Raw genomic sequence first — 19956 nt, forward strand, 5'->3', positions numbered from 1 at the left:
GAGCCTCCAAGGGAGGGCTACGAGGAGGGCGAAGGCTCTGCAGGGCAAGGCGTGTGAGGAGACGGTCTGCTGCAAGACGCCTTCCCAGGCAGCAAGGCCTCAGGACACAAAGCACCCAGGAAATACCACTGCCAGACTCCATCTTCCTGTACAAAACTTTATTTGCCACAGTCCTGCTGCTGCTGGGCCTTGATGTGCTCCAGAGGAAGGAACAAAGAGCCCCCACAGGCTGCTCATGCTCAGCACCAGGCACAGAGCAAAGATCAACCCCAAACTAGGAGGCAAAGGTGGCCTGCAATGGCCGGCAGCACACAGTGACCACATCCCTTACCCTGGGGTCTGCAAGCAGTGCAAGCAGAGGGGAGAGGAGCGTGGAGAGCTGCTGCAGCCCCTGTGCTGCCCGTTGGGGCTCAGAGGCAGGGTGAGACCCATGGGTGCCAGCAGGGCTTGTGGCTCAGCACAGGAGCCACGTGCAGGGCAGAGCCCAGGGGCTGCAAGGGGCCTGGCCCCTGCTTGCAGCATCCCAGCCCTCCTCCAGCAGCAGGGATGAACACGGGGCAGCCCCTGGCCCCACTGCCCCTCATTCCTGTGCTGCTCCTGCTGGACCAAGGAGAGGTGATGCAGGAGTGGCTGAAGAACGGCAGGAGCCCCCCAGGGCTGGGGACAGGGTCTGGTGGGTGCTGTCCCTCAGGCACAGCTGAATTCCCAGTGTTTCCACCCAGAACCAGGGGCGGATGCTCTCCCCATTGAAGGAGGCTGCTGTGAAAGTGAAGATTTCAACCACATTGTCAGCGTTGATAAAAGACACCTGTTGCTGGGTATAGTCCAGACAGACCCAGATCCTTGTGGGGACTGGGGACAGGAACAAGGGAGTGCGAGGAGATGTGAGAGATATGAGCAGCCCCTCATAGTACTGCACAGCCCAGATCCCTTCTTCAGGGCTCATGTCGATCAACTCTTTCCTCTTCACAGATGTCCTGGCCACCCCCACAGCCCACTGTGAATACTTTAGCCGCTCTCCCTCCACCTCCACCAACCAGCAGTGCCTCCCCTCCCTGAACTCCTCACGGCCCAGCACGAAGCACCAACGGTCAAATCTCTCTGGTTTGTCAGGCACCTGCTGCCGTTCAGTTTCCCATCTCACACTGCTCTTGTCCTGAGACAGGACAAGGTCGGGATGAGCCGTGTCTGGATCCAGGGTCACCTTCACTGCAGGGACAGAAGGAGCCAGGCCATCAGGGGCAGAACTCAGCCCTGGGCATGCTTTCCCCAGCTTGGGGCCAGGAGCTGCCCCACAGGGCAGGAGATGGGGCACCTCTGGGCTGCTGAACATGCCCCAGCAAGGGCAGGAGGAGTACCTCACAGGGAAACCCAGTGCACACCTACCTCGATTTTGAGGCAGCAGAAACTTTCTCCATGCTGGAAGGAGAGGGGAGAGCTGGTCACAGCCCATGGCTGGTGCCCAGTGGGTGTGGGCAGGGTGAGGGGCCAGCCCTGGGCTTCTCTGTCCCAGCTGCCCACCCTCCCCTGCATATTGCCTTGGCGTGGCCGTGGGGCCCAAGCTCTGTGACACTTACCCAGCTCTGCAGCTTGTTTCTCTGAAAATGAAAGTGAAAGTAACGCATGATCAGAGGGGAGACTTGCTCAGCCCATCATAGACCCGGAATACATCTCGTGATTGGGAATATATTGCCTTATCCTAAGGTGGAAACAAAGAACTAGACATACTAGCTCAGCTTTGTACAACGCTTGAGTAAGTGGAACTGTAAGGACAGACACTTGTGCAACTTTTATCTTTGTGCCACTGAAGCCATTATGGAAGTGAATAAAGAATTGTTGGAGAATGTCCGTCCCCTGAAAGCATCAGTGCAGAGCAGGACAGCCCCGCAGCTCACTCCCCGTCCCCATCTTGATCCCCGTTCCTTTCAGCCATCCCGGCTGTGTCCTGTGCCCAGTTCAACCCCAGCCCCAGCACTCCCCACTCCCACCCTAGGCTCCAGCTGCTCCTCCAGCACCCCCGAGCCACCAGCACACAAGGCCCCAGAGCCCACCCAGACCAGGCCCTCCCGCAGGGACACCACTTCCCCAGGGGCTGGGGGCAGGGACTGCAAGGACTCACCCAGCTCTCGGCTCTGTGCCGCTGAAAAGCAAAGGCGGAGGAAGAGGTGGTGAGCAGAGCAGCTTGGTTGCTGGGTGGGAACATGTGCAGGGGGGCTGCGCCTTGCCACCAGCCCCACGCTGCAGCCATGCTCCCTGGCCTCCCACCCAAGGCCCCTTGCCTTCTCCCCTGCCTTCGTTGCCCAAGGCAGAGGCCCAAGACCATCCTAAGGCCTTTGGCATCCCCAGGAGAACATTCCCTTCCTCCTCCTACGCACCTCCCTGGGCCAGGGCTCAGCCCCGCTCCACACCCAGGGGGGTCCCTGCAGAACACCTCCCTCCACTCCATCCCTGCACTGCCAGCTTACCTTGCTTTCGAAAGAGATAAACACCGAGGCCAATGGACACAGCCAAAAGCACGAGGACCAGAGCCAGAGCCACCATCCAGGGCTGGGCGTTGTGGAAGAAGGGAACTGAGAAAAGGCACCAGGAATAGGGTTGTGTTTATATGCCCGTGGATGGAAAAGCAAGACCCAAACTTCTCTCAGCGCAGGCAAGTGCAGTGGCCAGGAACACCTCACCCTGGCTGTGCCATTTGTACCTGCAATGTGCAGGGATGATTCCTTTTCCTCCTGGAGGCGGCTGCTCCTGACCACGCAGGACAAGGGCCCCTCCACACTCTCGGTCACGATGATGGCGCCTTCGATTTCAAAGAGCCCCTCCTGGTCCTGGGAATGTGTCTGGGAAACCGAGGGCAGGTGCTGCCTGCGAGCATCCCTCCACAGCAGCTGCGGCAGCGGGTACCAGCCGGCTGATCGACACAGCACCCGGACGCCTCCATCCTCGTAGCCCCCCAGGGAGAGGTGGGGGTCAGCGCCTGTCGCTGGGGAAGAGCGCGTGGCTGGTACTTGCCTTGGGGAGGGATTCAGTTCCAAGGCAAAGACTCCATCTGCTCCCATGCCAGGCACTGCCCAACCCAGCCACGGCCACAGGGGCTCAGAGACCGTGTGGTTTGTGCACCCACTCTCAGCCCAATACTACATTGGCAGGAGCCACACAGAGACAGCAGTGCTGCCCAATGCCAGTGAACCCCAATTGCCCTTAAAACCTAGGTACTAATCTCTAGCACCTCCAGGCAGTGTCCTTCACCAAGCCGTGCTGGATCAAGAATCCCCGAGACTTCCTGACAACGTCTCAGGTCTCCCCCAGCACAGAAAGCAAAAGTAAAGCAGACGCCCGGCTGCTCAGAGGACTCTGCGACTATCCCTGTGTACTGTTTGGTCCCATTGCTGACACAGCTGAAGGTGGTGCTCAGCAGCCTGTGCCCAGTGCCCTCTCAATATTATGATTATTGTCTTCAAGGACACCAGTGAAAACTGACAAAAGTATCCAGGGAGCTCTCTCCCCAGATATTACCCCCGCATCCATGAGCACGCTCCATACTCTGAATCTGCTGAAACATTCAAAGGACATGTAGACTCTGCCCTGGCAGCATCACCCCAGACACTAACCTGACACCTCCAGCTCCACAATGGCTTCGTCATAAGCATCAGCATCTCTTACAGTGCAGACGTACTGGCCATCATCAGAGGGTCTCAGCCCTGTGATTCGCAAGTCCAGGCTTCCAGCAGAGAGACCATCTCTGGACAACTCTGTCCTCCCGGCATATGCCTCCATCTGCTCCCCGTACAGGTCCTGTCCATTGTGGTAGTGGTGCACTGTCTCAGAGAACTTGGCCCGAATCCACCTGACTTCCAAGGTGTGAGCATCGCGTTGAGGGGACAAGTGGCAGGGCAGCACGACATCCTGCCCCATGGTGGCAGTGAGAGAGTGTCCTGGTCCCACCACTCTAAGCTGGGCTGGGCAATGGAGAAGGGCACAGAGAGGTGGTGAGATTTTGCCATTGTAAATTTAGGGTTAGTGAGTGTCAAAGCACATGAGTTGGTGCGTGAGTTGGTGCGTGCTGCGTCCCCCGTGTGCCATGGGAAACCACCGGGGAAACAGGAGAGGGAGAGGGAGGGTGTGCAGGAGAAGGAGGTGTGCTGGGAGTGGGAGCCCTCTCTGCAGCATTTGGGTAGGTGAAGAAGAGCCAGAAAGGGCAGGCAAGGCAGCGCCCGTATTGTGTGAAAGAATCAAAGTGAAAGTGAAACCCAGCATGGGTGAGCTGTGGGCTCGGGTCCCCCCTGTACCACAGCCGCCCCCCTGCCCAAACAGCAGCACGACTCTCAGGCAAAGGGGGAGAGCCCCCAGCAGCCCCGCAGGATCCTACCTGAGCCCAGCTGGAGGAGGAGCAGAGTGATGAGGGAAGTCAGAAGGCCCCTGGCATGGCCATTGAGACTGGGGCAGCCACAGCCCCAGGAGAGCCCCATCTGAAAGAGAGGTCCCCCAGTGGGCAGATGGTGACCACAGGTGTTCTTCTCCAAGGGAGCCCCACCAAAAGAGCGAGGTCCCTCACAGCACCCACCCATGCTGCAGGAAGCACAGGGCTACGCCCAACTTCCCAAGCCTTTTCCTGCATCCTGTTTGCAATAATATTCTAGGAGGAGCTCTGGCCCTGGAGCAGTGGGGACAAGAGTCTGGGGAGTTCTGTGTGCCTGACACTGAGATGCGGATGATGCTAAAACTCATCTGAATTAATATTTAGCTACGTATATGGTAAAATATCCTGATTATTGGGGATGCAGATGAGAACCTTATGAGAAGCAGATGCAAAAAGGAAGATATCACTGAAAGCCAAGGGATGAGGGAAGGACAAAAAGTCGTTAGGGAAGGACAAAAAACTTGTTGGCTGGAAGCCAGGTAAAGTTAAGCAAAAACCTCCTCAATACTGTACAACAGAAGGTCAATGTCCAGAAAGGTAAAAAGTTTGACCTCCTCTTCCTCTTTGCCTTCATCCTGAAAAAACCCTGCCCATGACCACCAAGCTACATTGCACAGACGCAACGTGGAGGAGCTAAGGGAGAGGAGTATGGAAATTAGTACTTGAAGAGGTCCGCCTTTTCGGAGAAGTTGTGGTTTAACCCATTCGGCAGCTAAACACCACACAGCCATTCGCTTATTCTCCACCGTCCTTCTCTGGGATCATGGAGAGAACCGTGAAGTGATCCACCGCCTGTGGATTGAGATAAAAGCAGTTTATTAAGACAGGAAAATAATAATATCAACGATAAGAATAATAATAGTACTACTACTAACAGTGTGTACAAACAAGTGTTGCACAATGCAGATGCTCACCACCCACTGACCAATGTCCAGCTTATCACTGAGCAGCCGGCCTCCCCACCCCGGCTAGCCACCCCTATAAATTGTTTAGCATGACGTCAGGTGGTACGGAATACCCCTTTGGCCAGTTGGGGTCAGCTGTCCTTGGTATGTCCCCTCCCAGCTCCTGCTGCATCCCTAGCCTGCTCTCTGGCAGGACAGAATGAGAAGCTGAAACATCCTTGGCTTGGTGTAAGCACTGCTCTGCAACAATTAAAACATCAGCATGTTATCAGCACTCTTCTCATCCTAATCCAAAACACAGCACCCTACCAGCTACTAGGAAGAAAATTAACTCTAGCCTAACTGAAACCAGGACAGGGGAAAATAATGAGCTCATGTGATATGTAACAGCACACGTTCTGAGGGAAGCTATTCCCAGTGTGCCCAGTGCAATGCGATAAAGTATACCTACTTTACAACCCTATGGTTGCAGAGTCTTTTCTGCCTGTCAGCACCACCATCCCATCGCAGCTGGATGCCCAGTCCACTGCTTTCAGCAAGCACGAAGGGCTTGTCCCTAGCAGGGGCCTCACCAGACCTCCAGGGAAAGCCTCTCTCTAGGCTCATTCATCTCCACCCATCTAAGGAAGAATCAAAGAGTGCGCATTGGGACAATCTTGAGATTTTCCCAATCAAAGTCATCTTGAGACCTCTCCAAATTCTATGTTAAGGGTCTTTGGTCTTGAAATTTAAGCTGTCAAACATTGCCCAAGTTTCAAAGAAGGTCAACAAAAATGTCTCTGGGGACTGACTTGGGGAGTGATGCAGCTCCAAGGCAGAGATCCTATCTGCTCCCATGCCAGACACAGCCCAGACCAGTCACGGTCCAAGGGGCTCTGGGGCAGGGCACTCCACAGACCCACACTCACCCAACACCATCCCAGCTGGTGCCGGACACAGACAGCAGGGCTCCACAGAGCCAGTGTCCCCGAATCACACAGAAAATGCAAGTGCTGAGCTGCAGCACCTCCAAGCAGCATTGCTGCACCAAGCCATTCTCGTTCAAGAAGCCCCAAGACTTCCTGACAACTTCTCAGGTCTCCCCCAGCACAGAAAGCAAAAGTAAAGCAGATGCCCAGCTGCTCAGAGGACTCTGCGATTCTCCCTGTGTGCTCTTTGGTCCCATTGCTGACACAGCTGAAGGTGCTGCGCAGCAGCCTGTGCCCAGTACCCTCACAATATTATGATTATTGTCTTCAAGGACACCAGTGAAAACTGACAAAACTCTCCAGGGAGCTCTCTCACCAAATATTACCTCCACATCCATGGGCATGCCCCATGCTGTGAAACAGCTGAAACATTCAAAGGACACATAAACTCTGCCCTGCCAACATCACCCCAGCCACTAACCTGACACCTCCAGCTCCACAATGGCTTCGTCATAAGCATCAGCATCTTCCACAGTGCAGACGTACTGGCCATCATCAGAGGGTCTCAGCCCCATAATTCGCAAGTCCAGGATTCCAGCAGAGAGACCATCTCTGGACAACTCTGTCCTCCCGGCATATGCCCCCATCTGCTCCCCGTACAGGTCCTCTCCATTGCGGTAGTGGTGCACTGTCTCAGAGAACTCATCCCGGATCCATCTGACGTCCAAGCTGCGAGCATCGCGTTGAGGAGACAAGTGGCAGGGCAGCACGACATCCTGCCCAAGAATGGCAGTGAGAGGGTGTCCTGGTCCCACCACTGTGAGCTGGGCTGGGCAATGGAGAAGGGCACAGAGAGGCGGTGAGATTTTGCCATTGTAAATTTAGGGGCAGTGAGTGACAAAGGGCGAGCAGTGCATGAGTTGCTGCATGCTGCGTCCCGCTGTGTCGCATGGGGAACCACCGGGGAAACAGGAGAGGAAGAGGGAGGGTGTGAAGGAGAAGGAGGTGTGCTGGGAGTGGGAGCCTTCTCTGCAGCATTTGGGCGGGTGAAGAAAAGCCAGAAAGGACAGCCAAGGCAGCACCCGTGTTGTGTGGAAGAACAAAATGGAAAGTGAAACCAAGCCAGGGTTGATCTGTGGGCTAGTGCTCCTCCTGCTCTACAGCCGCCCCTCTGCCCTATGGCAACATGTCTGCCAGGCCCAGGGGGGAGAGCCCCCAGCAGCCTCTCAGGGTCCTACCTGAGCCCAGCCAGAGGAGGAGCAGAGTGACGAGGGCAGTCAGGAGGCCTCTGATATGGCTGGTGTGGCTGGGGTGGCCACAGCCCCAGGAGAGCCTCATCTGAGAGATTCCACAGGGGGCAGGTGGCCCCCCAGGGGTTCTTCTTGAAGGGAGCCCCACTAAGATAGATGTCCCTCACGGCACCCAGCAGAACTGCAGAAAGTACAAGGCTCCGCCCAACTTTCCCAACCTTTGCCCAGTTCCTGGCTGCAATAACCCTCCTGGAGCAGCTCTGCCCTTGGTGCAATGTCTGGGGAGCTCTGCAGGGCTGGCACCACCATCCCATTGCAGCTTGTGCCCAGTCCACTGCCTTTGGCAAGCACAAGTTGCTTGTCCCCAGCAGGGGCCTCTCCAGAGCTCTGGGGAAAGCCACTGGCTAAGCTCGTTCATCTCCATGCATGCAAGGAGGAATCAAACTGTGAGCAATGGGAAAATGTGGAGAGATGGCAGTGAAGACCTGAGCATGATCGGAGGCTGCAGGGAATGGGGCACAGCAGGGTGCTGAGCCCAGAGCTGCCACCCTTTGCCCAGGGTGCTGAAGGCAAAGTGCCAGCCCTGATCCCGGCTCCAGTAAAGCATCTGTGGTAGAAGGTTGGCTCAGATGGGCAGGGACCTTCTTCTAGAGCTTAGGTGGATGAGGAAAGTTCCTGTTTACTGGAAGCGAGGTCAGTGAATATGGAAGGATTACAGAGGTACTGTTTGCTTTTGTAGGGAGAAAATTTGTATGGCCAAAGCTCAATTTGAGTTGAATCTGGATAGTACTGGGAGGGGCAATAAAATGCATTATTTTTTTAAACTCTCTTAACAGCAAAAGTAGGACGAGACAAAACATTGGTCTGTTACTTGATGGGGATGGTCTCATAGGTTCCTCAACTTCACAGAGATGTTTAATGCTTTCTTTGTCCTTAAGACTGATGCTGGGCTGTGGAACCCCAGGTGCCCTGAGCTGGAGAACAGTGACTGCAGGAACAATAAAGTCCCAACAACCCCAAATTTGTGTGTGATTTGCTGCTACAGATGGATACATACAAGACTATAGGGCCTGATGGGATTCATCCCAGAGTACTAAGAAAACTGGCTGAAGGTATACGTCTTCCCCTCTAGGCCCTTCACCATCTCTGTGGCTCTTCTCTGGACACTCTCCGATACTTTCACATCCTTTTTGTACTGTGGTGCCCAGAACTGCACAGAGTACTTGAGGTGAGGCTGCACAGAACAGAGTAGAGCGGGACAATCACTTCCCTCATCTTACTAGCAATGCCATGCTCGATGCACCCCAGGATACAGTTGGCCCTCCTGACTGCCAGGGCACACTGCTGGCTCATGTTCATCTTGCTGTCAACCACAACCCCCCAGATCACTCTCTGTGGGGCTGCTCTCCAGGATCACATCCCCCAGTCTGTCCCTATAACCAGGGTTGCCCCATCCCAGGTGCAGGACCCAGCACTTGCTCTTAAACTTTATGCAGTTGGTGATTGCCCAACTCTCCAGGCTATCCAGATCTCTCTGCAAGGCCTTTCCACCTCAACAGAGTCAACAACTCCTCCCATGGGATGCCATCCTTCACGAGCTGATCTTATGTGAGTTTCCCACAGGCAGCAGCCCTTCAATACCTGCTCCAGTATGGGTCCATACCACAGGGTCCTTCAGTCAGGAGCAAACTGTTCCAACCTGGTTCCCCCACAGTCGGCAGTTCCCCTCAGACCCTCTGCTCCGTCATGGGCTCCTCTCCAGGGGCTGCAGATCTGGCCCAGTGCCTGCTCCACAGGGGGCTCCTCCATGATCTGCAGCGTGGAGATCTGCTCCATGTGAGACCCATGGGCTGCAAGGGGACAGCCTGTTCCACCAGGGACCTCTCCACAGGCCACGGGGGAACTGCTGCTGTGTGCCTGGAGCACCTCCTGCCCTTCTGCTGCACTCACCTTGGGGGCTGCAGGGCTGGTTCTCACTCCTCACTCTCCTAGCTGCTGTTGTGCAGAAGTTTTTTCCACATATCTTAACTATGCCCTTACAGAGGCACAAATAACATTGCTTAGTGGCTCAGCTCTGGGCAGCAACGTGTCCCTTTGGAGCCAGCTGAAATGGGCCCTCATCTAACATGGGGCAGCTTCTGGATTCCCCTCAGAGAGGCCACCCTGCAGCCCCCTGCTACCAAGACCTTGCCACGTAAACCCACTACATCATGAAATTTCTCTAATATAGTTTTAAGTATACTGAGGAATCTGGAGAGGTCCCAGTGACTGGAAGCTGCCAAACGTTGCCCCGGTTTCCGGAAAGGGCAGCAAATTAGACCCTGGGACTTACAGGCTTGTCAGTCTCATGGCAGTGCCTGGTAAAGTTACAGAGATTGCTCTGGGAGTGAGTGAAAAACACCTAAGGGACAATGCGGTCACTGGTCATAGGACACATGGGTTCATGGGGGGAAGCTCATGTTCAACAAACCTCATTTCCTTTTTTTTGGATAAGGTCAGTCTCCCATTTGACTGATGGAGCCAGTTGAAGTGATCTTTTGGACTTCAGGAAAGATTATGACATGGTTTCTGACCGTATCCATCTGGACCAAACTTCCATCACAGAGCCAGAGAAATGCACAATACGATGGGTGAACAATTGGCTGAGGGGTCAGGCTCTGAGGGTTCTGGTAAATGGGGCGATATCAGGCTGGTGGCCAGTCATGAGTGGGGCTGTGCAGGGCTCCATTTTGGGGACAGGTCTCATCAGTGGTCCCAAAAATGACCTGGATGCAGGATGGGAAGGAAACCTGCGTGAGTTTGTGGCTGACACGGAACTGAGAGGAGCTGCTGACTCCGTCGAAGGTGAAGAGGCCTTGCAGAGGGATCTGGCCAAAGGGGAGAGCTGGGCAGCCACCGCCTGTGGGAAGTTTAACAAGAGCAAGTGCCGGCCATGTCCCTGGGCAGGAGCAGCCCTGGCAGTACGGACAGTGTGGGGGGCGAGAGGCTGGAGAGCAGCCCCCAGAACAGGAGCGGGGGTGTTGTGGCCAATGGCAAGTTGGATGTGAGCCAGCAGCGGGCCCTGGCAGCCCAAAGGGCCAAGCGTGTCCTGGGGTGCCTCAGGCACGGCACTGCTGGCCGGCCGAGGGAAGGGATCGTCCCACTCTGCTCGGCCTGCTGCGGCCTCGCCTCGAGCACTGCGTGCAGCTGTGGGCACCGCAGCAGACGAAGGGCGTGAAACTGTGCGAGAGCCTCCAAGGTGGGCTACGAGGACGGCGAAGGCTCTGCAGGGCAAGGCGTGTGAGGAGCAGCTGAAGGCGCGTGGCTTGTTGAGCCCAGAGCAGAGGAGATGCAGGGGAGGCCTTGCGGTGGCCCATGGCTTCCTGATGAGGGGAGCGGAGGGGCAGGCGCTGGTCTCTGCTCTCTGGGGCCAGTGACAGAGCCAGAGAAAATGGCATGGAGCTGCTTCAGGGGAGGCTCAGGCCAGCTGTTCAGAAACTATTTATTTCCTGAGAGGGTGCTCAGGCGCTGGAACAGGCTCTCAAGCGATGTAGCCATATCCCTGAGCCTGCTGCAGCTGAAGCAGTGTTTGCAGTAGGCTGTTTGAGAGAGGGTCTGATTTTGGGGTTGGCCGCTGTGGAGTCTCAAGATGGACTTGATGGTCTCATTGGGTCCCTACCAACTCGGGCTATTCTGTCATTCTGTGATCTTGGGCTTTAGGCTGAGGAGACCTGCTCCCTCTGCTTGAAGGACTTCCAAGAGATGCCCCAGTGTGGGGAAAGCCTCAACAGAGCCTGTGTGATGGGAGGCTGCAAGCCCATTGGGTGCCCCCCTGGGCAGTACAATTACCCAGATGGGACAAGGGGGTCCCAGGCTCCAGCTGGAGAAATGGGAGCTCCTGGAGTTTAGGTTCCTCCTGGCTCTGACTCCCAGGACCAACACCAAGGAGATGGTCTGCTACAAGACGCCTTCCCAGGCAGCAAAGCCTCAGGACACAAAGCACCCAGGAAATGCCACTGCCAGACTCCATCTTCCTGTACAAAACTTTATTTGACACAGTCCTGCTGCTGCTGGGCCTTCATGTGCTCCAGAGGAGGGAACAAAGAGCCCCCACAGGATGCTCATGCTCAGCACCAGGCACAAAGCAAGGATCAACCCCAAACTAGGAGGCAAAGGTGGCCTGCAATGGCCATCAGCATATGGTGACCACATCCCTTGCCCTGGGGTCTGCAAGCAGTGCAAGCAGAGGGGAGAGGAGCGTGGAGAGCTGCTGCAGCCCCTGTGCTGCCCGCTGGGGCTCAGAGGCAGGCTGAGACCCATGGGTGACAGGAAGGCTTGTGCCCCAGCACAGGAGCCGCGTGCAGGGCAGAGCCCAGGGCTTCAAGGGGCCTGGCCCCTGCTTGTAGCATCCCAGCCCTCCTCCAGCAGCAGGGAGGAACACGGGGCAGCCCCTGTCCCCAGTGCCCCTCATTCCTGTGCTGATCCTGCAGGACCAAGGAGGGGTGATGCAGGAGTGGCTGGAGAAGGACAGGAGGTCCCCAGGGCTGGGGACAGGGTTTACAGGGAACTGTCCCTCAGGCACAGCTGAACTCCCCGTTTCCGCATCATGAACCAGGGGCGGATGCTCTCCCCATTGAAGGAGACTGCTGTGAAAGTGAAGATCTCGACCCCATTGTCAGCATTGATAAAAGACACCTGCCCCAGGGTACAGTCCAGACAGACCCAGATCCTTGTGGGGACAGGGGACAGGGGCAAGTCAGTGGGAGGAGATGTGAAAGACTTGAGATGTTCATAATAGTACTCCACAGCCCAGATCCCTGCTGTAGGGCTCATGTTGATCTTCCCTTTCCTCTCCACAGAAGCCCTGGCCACCCCCACAGCCCACCAAGAATACTTTAGCAACTCCCCCTCCACCTCCACCAACCAACAGTGTCTGCCCTCTCTGAACTCCTCATGGCCCAGCACGCATAAACTCTCCTGAAATCTCTCTGGTGTGTCAGGAACCTGATGTGGTATGTCTTCCCATCTCACACTGCTGTTGTCCTGAGACAGGACAAGCATGGGATGAGCCGTGTCCGGATCCAGGGTCACCTTCACTGCAGGGACAGAAGGAGCCAGGCCATCAGGGGCAGAGCTCAGCCCTGGGCAGGCTTTCCCCAGCTCGGGGCCAGGAGCTGCCCCACGGGGCAGGAGATGGGGCACCTCTTGGCTCATGAACATGCCCCAGCAGGGGCAGGAGAAGCATCTCAGTGGGCAACCCAATGCACACCTACCTCTGTTATGAGGCAGCAGACACCTTCTCCATGCTGGAAGGAGAGGGGAGAGCTGGTCACAGCCCATGGCTGGTGCCCAGTGGGTGTGGGCAGGGTGAGGGGCCAGCCCTGGGCTGCTCTGTCCCAGCTGCCCACCCTCCCCTGCACATTGCCTTGGAGATGTCATGCAGCCCAAGCTCTGTGACACTCACCCAGCTCTGCAGCTTGGTCCGCTGGAAAAGGAAGAGAAAAGCAAGGCATGATGAGAGGGGGAGCTGCTCAGCCCATGGCTGCTGCCATGGAAAGGTGCCAACTCTTTGGGTTATTTAAGGTAGTCTTACCCATAGTTGCATCTTTTCTCACTGGAATAGGAAAGCAAAAGCAATGCATGATCAAAGAGGAGTGCTTCAAATTCCATGACTTATTCCATGGCTAGACCCCAAAGTACTTTGACCTAGTGAATGGGCACAGACAGTCTTGCTCTCGGACTGGGAGGGACCAGACTAACAGGGAGCAAGACCCAACTTTGAGCAAGGCTTGTGCACGTGGAGCAGTAAGGACAGACACTTGTGCAGCTCTCTGCACCGTGCCACCAAAATGCAAGTGGAAGTGAACGGGGATGGGTAGAGGACGTCCCTGTCCCAGAAGTGTCAGTGCAGAGTGGGGCAGCCCCGCAGCTCGCTCCCCGTCCCCACCTTGATCCCCGTTCCTTTCAGCCATCCCGGCTGTGTCCCGTGCCCAGGGCAGCCCCAGCCCCAGCACTCCTCACCCCCGTGTGATGGGCCAGCCCTGGGCTGCTCTGTCCCAGCTGCCCACCCTCCCCTGCACATCGCCTTGGTGTTGCCTTGGGGCTCAAGGACGGGGACACTCACCCAGCTCTGCAGCTTGTTCCTCTGAAAAGAAAAAAGAAAATCAGTGTGTGACCAGAAGGAAGAGCTTCTCAGCCCATGGCTAGACTTTGAATACATCTCATGTGTGGGAAATGACCAACTTGCACCCAGATTGTGAGAGACCTGACTAACAGTAAGCCAGAACCAGCTTTGAGCAGGGCTCGTGCACATGGAGCATTAAGGACAGACACTTGTGCATCTCTCAACACCGTGCCACCAAAACGCAAGTGGAAGTGAATGGGGATGGGTGGAGGATGTCCCTGTCCAGAAGTGTCAGTGCAGAGCGGGGCAACCCCACAGCTCGTACGTGGGTGCAGAGTGGTGGGTGTGAGCAGGGTGAGGGGCCAGCCCTGGGCTGCTCTGTCCCAGCTGCCCACCCTCCTCTGAACCTCGCCTTGGAAATGTCAGAGCCCAAGCTCTGTGACACTCACTCAGCTCTGCAGCTTGGTCCGCTGGAAAAAGAAGAGAAAAGCAAGGCACAATGAGAGGGGAGCTCCTCAGCCCATGGCTGCTGCCATGGAAAGGTGCCAACTCTTTGGGTTATTTAAGGTAGTCTTACCCATACTTGCATCTTTTCTCGCTGGAAAAGAAAAGCAAAAGCAATGCATGATCAGAGAGGAGTGCTTCAAATTCCATGACTTATTCCATGGCTAGACCCCAAAGTTCTTTGACCTGGTGAATGGGCACAGACAGTCTTGCTCTCAGACTGGGAGGGACCAGACTAACAGGGAGCAAGACCCAGCTTTGAGCAAGGCTTGTGCACGTGGAGCATTAAGGACAGACACTTGTGCAGCTCTCTGCACCGTGCCACCAAAACACAAGTGGAAGTGAATGGGGACGGGTAGAGGACATCCCTGTCCCAGAAGTGTCAGTGCAGAATGGGGCAGCCCCTCAGCTCACTCCCCACCTTGATCCCTGTTCTTTTCAGCCATCCCGGCCGTGTCCCGTGCCCAGGGTACCCCCAGCCCCAGCACTCCCCGCTCCCCTGTGAGGGGCCAGCCCTGGGCTGCTCTGTCCCAGCTGCCCACCCTCGCCTGCACATTGCCTTGGTGCTTCCCTGGGGTCCAAGCACGGGGACACTCACCCAGCTCTGCAGCTTGTTCCTCTGAAAAGGAAAGAAAGTAATGCGTGATCAGAGGGGAGTGTTGCTCAGCCCATGGTAGATCATGAACATATCCCATGACTGGCAAAATACTGCCTTGCTCCGAGGTGAGACCAAGCAAATAGTCATTGTGGCCCAGCTTTGTTTAATGGTCTTATAGGTGGAACTGTAAAGACAGACACTTGTGCAGCTTTCTGCACCGTGCCCAAGCTCAGGGACACTTACCCACTTTGGCAGCCAATTCCGCTGGAAAAGAAAGAGAAAGCAGTGCATGAGGAGGAAGTAGAGATTCTCATCAAATGGCTGCTGCAAACAAAGTATGTCAATTCCTTCAGATTAGGTGGGAGACTCACCCAGTCTTGCATCTTTTTCCACTGGGAAAGAAAAGCATAAGGAACCCATGATCAGAGGGAAAAATGATCATCCCATGTCTGGACCCCAAATTCTTTGGGTTTGGGGATGGAGACTCACCGATCTCTGCAGGTAGTTCCTCTGTAAAAGAAAAAGAAAGAGAAAAGTAATGCATGTTCATAGGGGCAGCTTCTTATCCCATGGCTACTCCTCTGGGAAGACACCAAATGCTTTCTCTTTGGGGAAGGAGACTTACCCAGCTTTGCATCTCTGTTCACTGGAAAAGGAAAACAGAAGCATGAGTGATCAGAGGTTACAGCTTTTCATCTCAGGGCTGATCCCATTTGAAGACCACAAAGGGTTTAAAGTGGGAAATGACCAACTTCCACCCAGACTAGGAGGGACCAGTCTAACAGGGAGCAAGACCCAGCTTTGAGCAAGGCTTTTGCACGTGGAGCAGTAAGGACAGACACTTGTGCAGCTCTCTGCACCATGCCACCAAAAGACAAAGGGAAGTGATTGCACATGGGTGGAGGACGTCCCTGTCCCAGAAGCATCAGTACAGAGCGGGGCAGCCCCGCAGCTTGCTCCCCATCCCCACCTTGATCCCCGTTCCTTTCAGCCATCCTGGCCGTGCCCCATGCCCAGGGCAGCCCCAGCCCCAGCACTCCCCACTCCCACCCCAGGCTCCAGCTGCTCCTCCAGCACCCCCGAGCCACCAGCACACAAGCCCCCAGAGCCCACCCAGACCAGGCCAACTCCCTCCCACACGGACACCACTTCCCCAGGGGCTGGGGGCAGGGACTGCAAGGACTCACCCAGCTCTCGCCTCTGTGCCGCTGAAAAGCAAAGGCGGAGGAACAGGTGGTGAGCAGAGCAGCTTGGTTGCTGGGTGGGAACATGTGCAGGGGGGCTGCGCCTTGCCACCAGCCCCACGCTGCAGCCATGCTCCCTGGCCTCCCACCCACGACGATCCTAAGGCCTTTGGCATCCCCAGGAGAACATTCCCTTCCTCCTCCTGCACACCACCCTGGGCCAGGGCTCAGCCCCACTCCAGACCCAGGGGGGTCCCTGCAGAACACCTCCCTCTGCTCCATCCCTGCTCTGCCAGCTTACCTTGCTTTCGGAAGAGATAAACACCGAGGCCAATGGACACAGCCAAAAGCACGAGGACCAGAGCCAGAGCCACCATCCAGGGCTGGGCGTTGTGGAAGAAGGGAGCTGAAAAAAGGCACGAGGAAAAGGGCTGTATTTTCATGCCCGCAGGTGGAAGAGCAAGATCCAGACTTCTCCTGGGTCGGGACAAGTGCAGGGGCCAGGAACACCTCACCCTGGCTGTGCCATTTGTACCTGCAATGTGCAGGGAAAATTTCCTCTCCTGCTGGAGGTGGTTGTTCCTGACCACGCAGGACAAGGGCCCCTCCACGCTCCCGGTCACGATGACGGCGCCTTCGATTTCAAAGAGCCCCTCCTGGTCCTGGGAATGTGTCTGGGAGACCGAGGGCAGGTGCTGCCCGCGAGCATCCCTCCACAGCAGCTGCGGCAGCGGGTACCAGCCGGCTGATCGACACAGCACCCGGACGCCTCCGGCCTCGTAGCCCCCCAGGGTGAGGTGGGGGTCAGTGCCTGTGGCTGGGGGAAGAGCGCGTGGCTGGGGCTTGACTTGGGGAGTGATTGAGTTCCAAGGCAAAGACCCCGTCTGCTCCCAAGACAGACACAGCTTAGCACAGCCACAGCACCAGCGGCTTTTGTTCCAGGTGCTCCGTGCACCCACCCTCACCCCAATCCAACCTGGCTGGCGCTAAAAACAGAAAGAAGGGCTGCACAATGTCAGTGACCCCATATTGTCCATAAAACCCAGGTGCAGAGATCCAGCACCTCCAGGCAGCATCTCTGCACCATGCCATGCTCGTTCAAGAAGCCCCAATACTTCCTGACAAATTCTCAGGTCTCCCCCAGCACAGAAAGCAAAAGTAAAGCAGTCGTCTGCCTGTTCAGAGGACTCTGCGATTCTCCCTGTGTGCTGTTTGGTCCCATTGCTGACACAGCTGAAGGTGCTGCTCAGCAGCCTGTGCCCAGTGCCCTCACAATATTATGATTACATTCTTCAAAGACACCAGTGAAAACTGAGAAAACTCTCCAGGGAGCTCTCTCCCCAAACATTACCTCCACATCCATGGGCATGCTCCATGCTGTGAAACAGCTGAAACATTCAAAGGACACATAAACTATGCCCTGGCAGCATCACCCCAGCCACTAACCTGACACCTCCAGCTCCACAATGGCTTCATCATAAGCATGAGCATCTCTCACAGTGCAGACATACTGGCCATCATCAGAGGGTCTCAGCCCCGTGATTCGCAAGTCCAGGCTTCCAGCAGAGAGACCATCTCTGACCAACTCTGTCCTTCCGACATATGCCCCCATCTGCTCCCCGTACAGGTCCTCTCCATTGCGGTAGTGGTGCACTGTCTCAGAGATATTGTCCCGGATCCACCTGACCTCCAAGGTGCGAGCATTGCGTTGAGGGGACAAGTGGCAGGGCAGCACGACATCCTGCCCCACGGTGGCAGTGACAGAGTGGCCTGGTCCCACCACTCTGAGCTGGGCTGGTGTGAGAAACAATGTTGTGTTTTTGCAGCAGAGAATTATTTTTCTGTATTCCAAGGTAATTGTGTAATCATAATAAGGAGAAATGCTAAGTAGATAAGTGGACTGTAGAAGGCCTCACTGTTCCAAAATAAGGTAGAAGCTTGAGAAAAGCAGGATGAGCAGTGTGAGAACAGGAAACCAAAGATCACAAGTTCTCAAAACATAAGACAGGAGAAATTAAAGGGTTAAAAAAAAAAATCTACATATACAGTATAGAGAAGCGTTGAGTAGCTTGTGAAACTGTGGTACTCAGCCAATGAGGAAAAAGGGGAGGTGATCAGGTGTCAGGTAATAGGGAATAAAAGGTTAGGATTTTGCTCTCCTGATTGACAGGATGCCTGCCATTGCAATCACAAATAAAATAGCTTCAGAGAAGATTCTGTCTGAAGAAAATTATTTGAGATGTTTCTAACACTGGGCAATGGAGAAGGGCACAGAGAGGAGGTAAGATTTTGCCATTGTAAATTTAGGGGCAGTGAGTGACAAAGGGCGTGAGTTGGTGCGTGAGTTGGTGCGTGCTGTGTCCCCTGGGTGCCATGGGAAACCACCGAGGAAACAGGAGAGGGAGAGGGAGGACGTGCAGGAGAAGGAGGTGTGCTGGGAGTGGGAGCCCTCTCTGCAGAATTCAGGTGGGTGAAGGAGACACAGAAAGGGCAGGCAAGGCAGTGACTGTGTCGTCTGAAAGAACAAAAGTGAAAGTGAAACCCAGCGCGGGCGAGCTGTAGGCTCGGGTCCCCCCTTTCCCATGGCCGCTCCCCTGTCCCGCAGCAGCAAGTCTGCATGCACAGGGGGGAGAGCCCCCAGCAGCCCTGCAGGATCCTACCTGAGCCCAGCTGGAGGAGGAGCAGAGTGATGAGGGAAGTCAGGAGGCCCCTGGCATGCCTGGTGAGACTGGGGCAACCACAACCCCAGGAGAGCCCCATCTGAGAGAGAGGTTTCCCAGGGGGCAGATGGCCCCCCCAGGTGTTCTTCTCCAAGGGAACCCCAACAAAAGAGCGAGGTTCCTCACAGCACCCAGCCATGCTGCAGGAAACACAGGGCTACGCCCAACTTCCCAAGCCTTTTCCTACATCCTGGCTGCAATAATCGTCTAGGAGGAGCTCTGGCCCTGGAGCAGTGGGGACAAGTGTCTGGGGAGTTCTGCATGCCTGCCACTGAGATGCGGAAGATGCTAAAAGTGATCTGAATTAATATTTAGCTACATATATGGTAAAATATCCTGATTATTGGGGATGCAGATGAGAACCTTACGAGAAGCAGATGTAAAAAGTAAGATATCGCTCAAAGCCAAGGGATGAGGGAAGGACAAAAAGTCGTTAGGGAAGGACAAAAAACTTGTTGGCAGGAAGCAAGGCAAAGTTAAGCAAAAACCTCCTCGGTACTGTCCAACAGAAGGTCAAAGTCCAGAAAGGTAAAAAGTTTGACCTCCTCTTCCTCTTTGCCTTCATCCTGAAAGACCCCTGCCCACGACCACCAGGCTACATTGCACAGACGCAACGTGGAGGAGCTAAGGGAGGGGTGTATGGAAATGAGTATTGAAGAGGTCCGCCTTTTCAGAGATGTTGTGTTTTAACTGGGCTGGCAGCTAAACACCACACAGCTGTTCCCTCACTCTCCACCTTCCTTCTCTGGGATCACGGAGAGAACCATGAAGTAAAGCCTGTGGATTGAGATAAAGGCAGTTTATTAAGACAGGAAAATAATAATAACAACAACAAGAATAATAATAGTACTACTACTAACAGTGTGTATGAAACAAATGATGCACAATGTTCACCACCCACTGACCAATGTCCAGCCTAACCCTGAGCAGTCTGCTCCCCCCCCAGCCCCTGCTAGCCACCCCTATATATTGTTTAGCATGACGTCAGATGGTATGGAATACCCCTTTGGCCAGTTGGGGTCAGCCGTCCTGGGTCTGTCCCCTCCCAGCTCCTGCTGCATCCCTAGCCTGCTCTCTGGCAGGACAGAGCGAGAAGCTGAAACATCCTTGGCTTGGTGTAAGCACTGCTCTGCAACAATTAAAACATCAGCATGTTATCAGCACTCTTCTCATCCTAATGCAAATCATAGCACACTACTAGCTACTAGGAGGAAAATTAACTCTATCCTAACTGAAACCAGGACAGGGGAAAATAATGAATATGTATTAGAGCTCATGTATTATGTAACAGCACATGTTCTGAGGGAAGCTATTCCCAATGCACCCGGTGCACTAGGATGAAGGTGGATGAGGTTTGTGGTTGTGAA

The 19956-nt window shown here is 55.2% G+C and overlaps 3 protein-coding genes across 4 annotated transcripts in view; all 3 read right to left on the reverse strand.

The window, feature by feature from the left end:
* LOC137846219 (butyrophilin subfamily 1 member A1-like) overlaps nt 1-19956 on the reverse strand; it is a 54624-nt gene that overhangs the window by 22016 nt on the left and 12652 nt on the right. The window contains exon 5 of the mRNA XM_068664024.1: nt 2120-2140. Coding sequence (XP_068520125.1) covers nt 2120-2140 — 21 coding nt within the window. The remainder of the gene's footprint in view (nt 1-2119; nt 2141-19956) is intronic.
* Nucleotides 34-19475, reverse strand: LOC137846199 (butyrophilin subfamily 1 member A1-like). Of its 2 annotated transcripts, none has more exons than XM_068663961.1 (17): nt 18530-19475; nt 17316-17663; nt 16405-16686; nt 16171-16275; nt 15873-15893; nt 15311-15331; nt 15175-15195; nt 15057-15077; nt 14929-14949; nt 14686-14706; nt 14161-14181; nt 14033-14053; nt 13584-13604; nt 13053-13073; nt 12924-12944; nt 12733-12765; nt 34-1209 (listed from the first exon to the last, which is right to left on the reverse strand). In XM_068663961.1, the coding sequence occupies exons 1-17, from the start codon at nt 18726-18728 to the stop codon at nt 581-583; spliced, it is 1827 nt and encodes a 608-aa protein (XP_068520062.1). In that variant the 5' UTR covers nt 18729-19475; the 3' UTR covers nt 34-580. The 2 variants fall into 2 exon arrangements, with proteins under 2 accessions (XP_068520062.1, XP_068520061.1); XM_068663960.1 differs by lacking the exon at nt 34-1209 and adding an exon at nt 11491-12555 and having other exon boundaries at nt 14686-14799; nt 18530-19462.
* Nucleotides 2049-4670, reverse strand: LOC137846250 (butyrophilin subfamily 3 member A2-like). The gene is made up of 4 exons (XM_068664097.1): nt 4367-4670; nt 3609-3956; nt 2699-2980; nt 2049-2570 (listed from the first exon to the last, which is right to left on the reverse strand). The coding sequence occupies exons 1-4, from the start codon at nt 4563-4565 to the stop codon at nt 2392-2394; spliced, it is 1008 nt and encodes a 335-aa protein (XP_068520198.1). The 5' UTR covers nt 4566-4670; the 3' UTR covers nt 2049-2391.

Source organism: Anas acuta, chromosome 31 (assembly GCF_963932015.1).
Source record: "Anas acuta chromosome 31, bAnaAcu1.1, whole genome shotgun sequence".
Lineage (NCBI taxonomy): Eukaryota > Metazoa > Chordata > Aves > Anseriformes > Anatidae > Anas > Anas acuta.

Excerpts from the sequence above, each read along its gene's own strand:
- LOC137846250 (XM_068664097.1), bottom strand. The coding sequence starts at position 4,565 with ATGGGTGGGTGCTGTGAGGGACCTCGCTCTTTTGGTGGGGCTCCCTTG. Across the intron at positions 3,957-4,366 it reads CCTCCTCCAGCTGGGCTCAG|CCCAGCTTAGAGTGGTGGGA; the intron begins GTAGGATCCTGC and ends TCCATTGCCCAG. Across the intron at positions 2,981-3,608 it reads TGTGGAGCTGGAGGTGTCAG|CGACAGGCGCTGACCCCCAC; the intron begins GTTAGTGTCTGG and ends GCTCTTCCCCAG.
- LOC137846199 (XM_068663960.1), bottom strand. The coding sequence starts at position 18,728 with ATGGCTGGGTGCTGTGAGGAACCTCGCTCTTTTGTTGGGGTTCCCTTG. Across the intron at positions 16,687-17,315 it reads TGTGGAGCTGGAGGTGTCAG|CCACAGGCACTGACCCCCAC; the intron begins GTTAGTGGCTGG and ends CTCTTCCCCCAG. Across the intron at positions 15,894-16,170 it reads TTATCTCTTCCGAAAGCAAG|CGGCACAGAGGCGAGAGCTG; the intron begins GTAAGCTGGCAG and ends TTTGCTTTTCAG.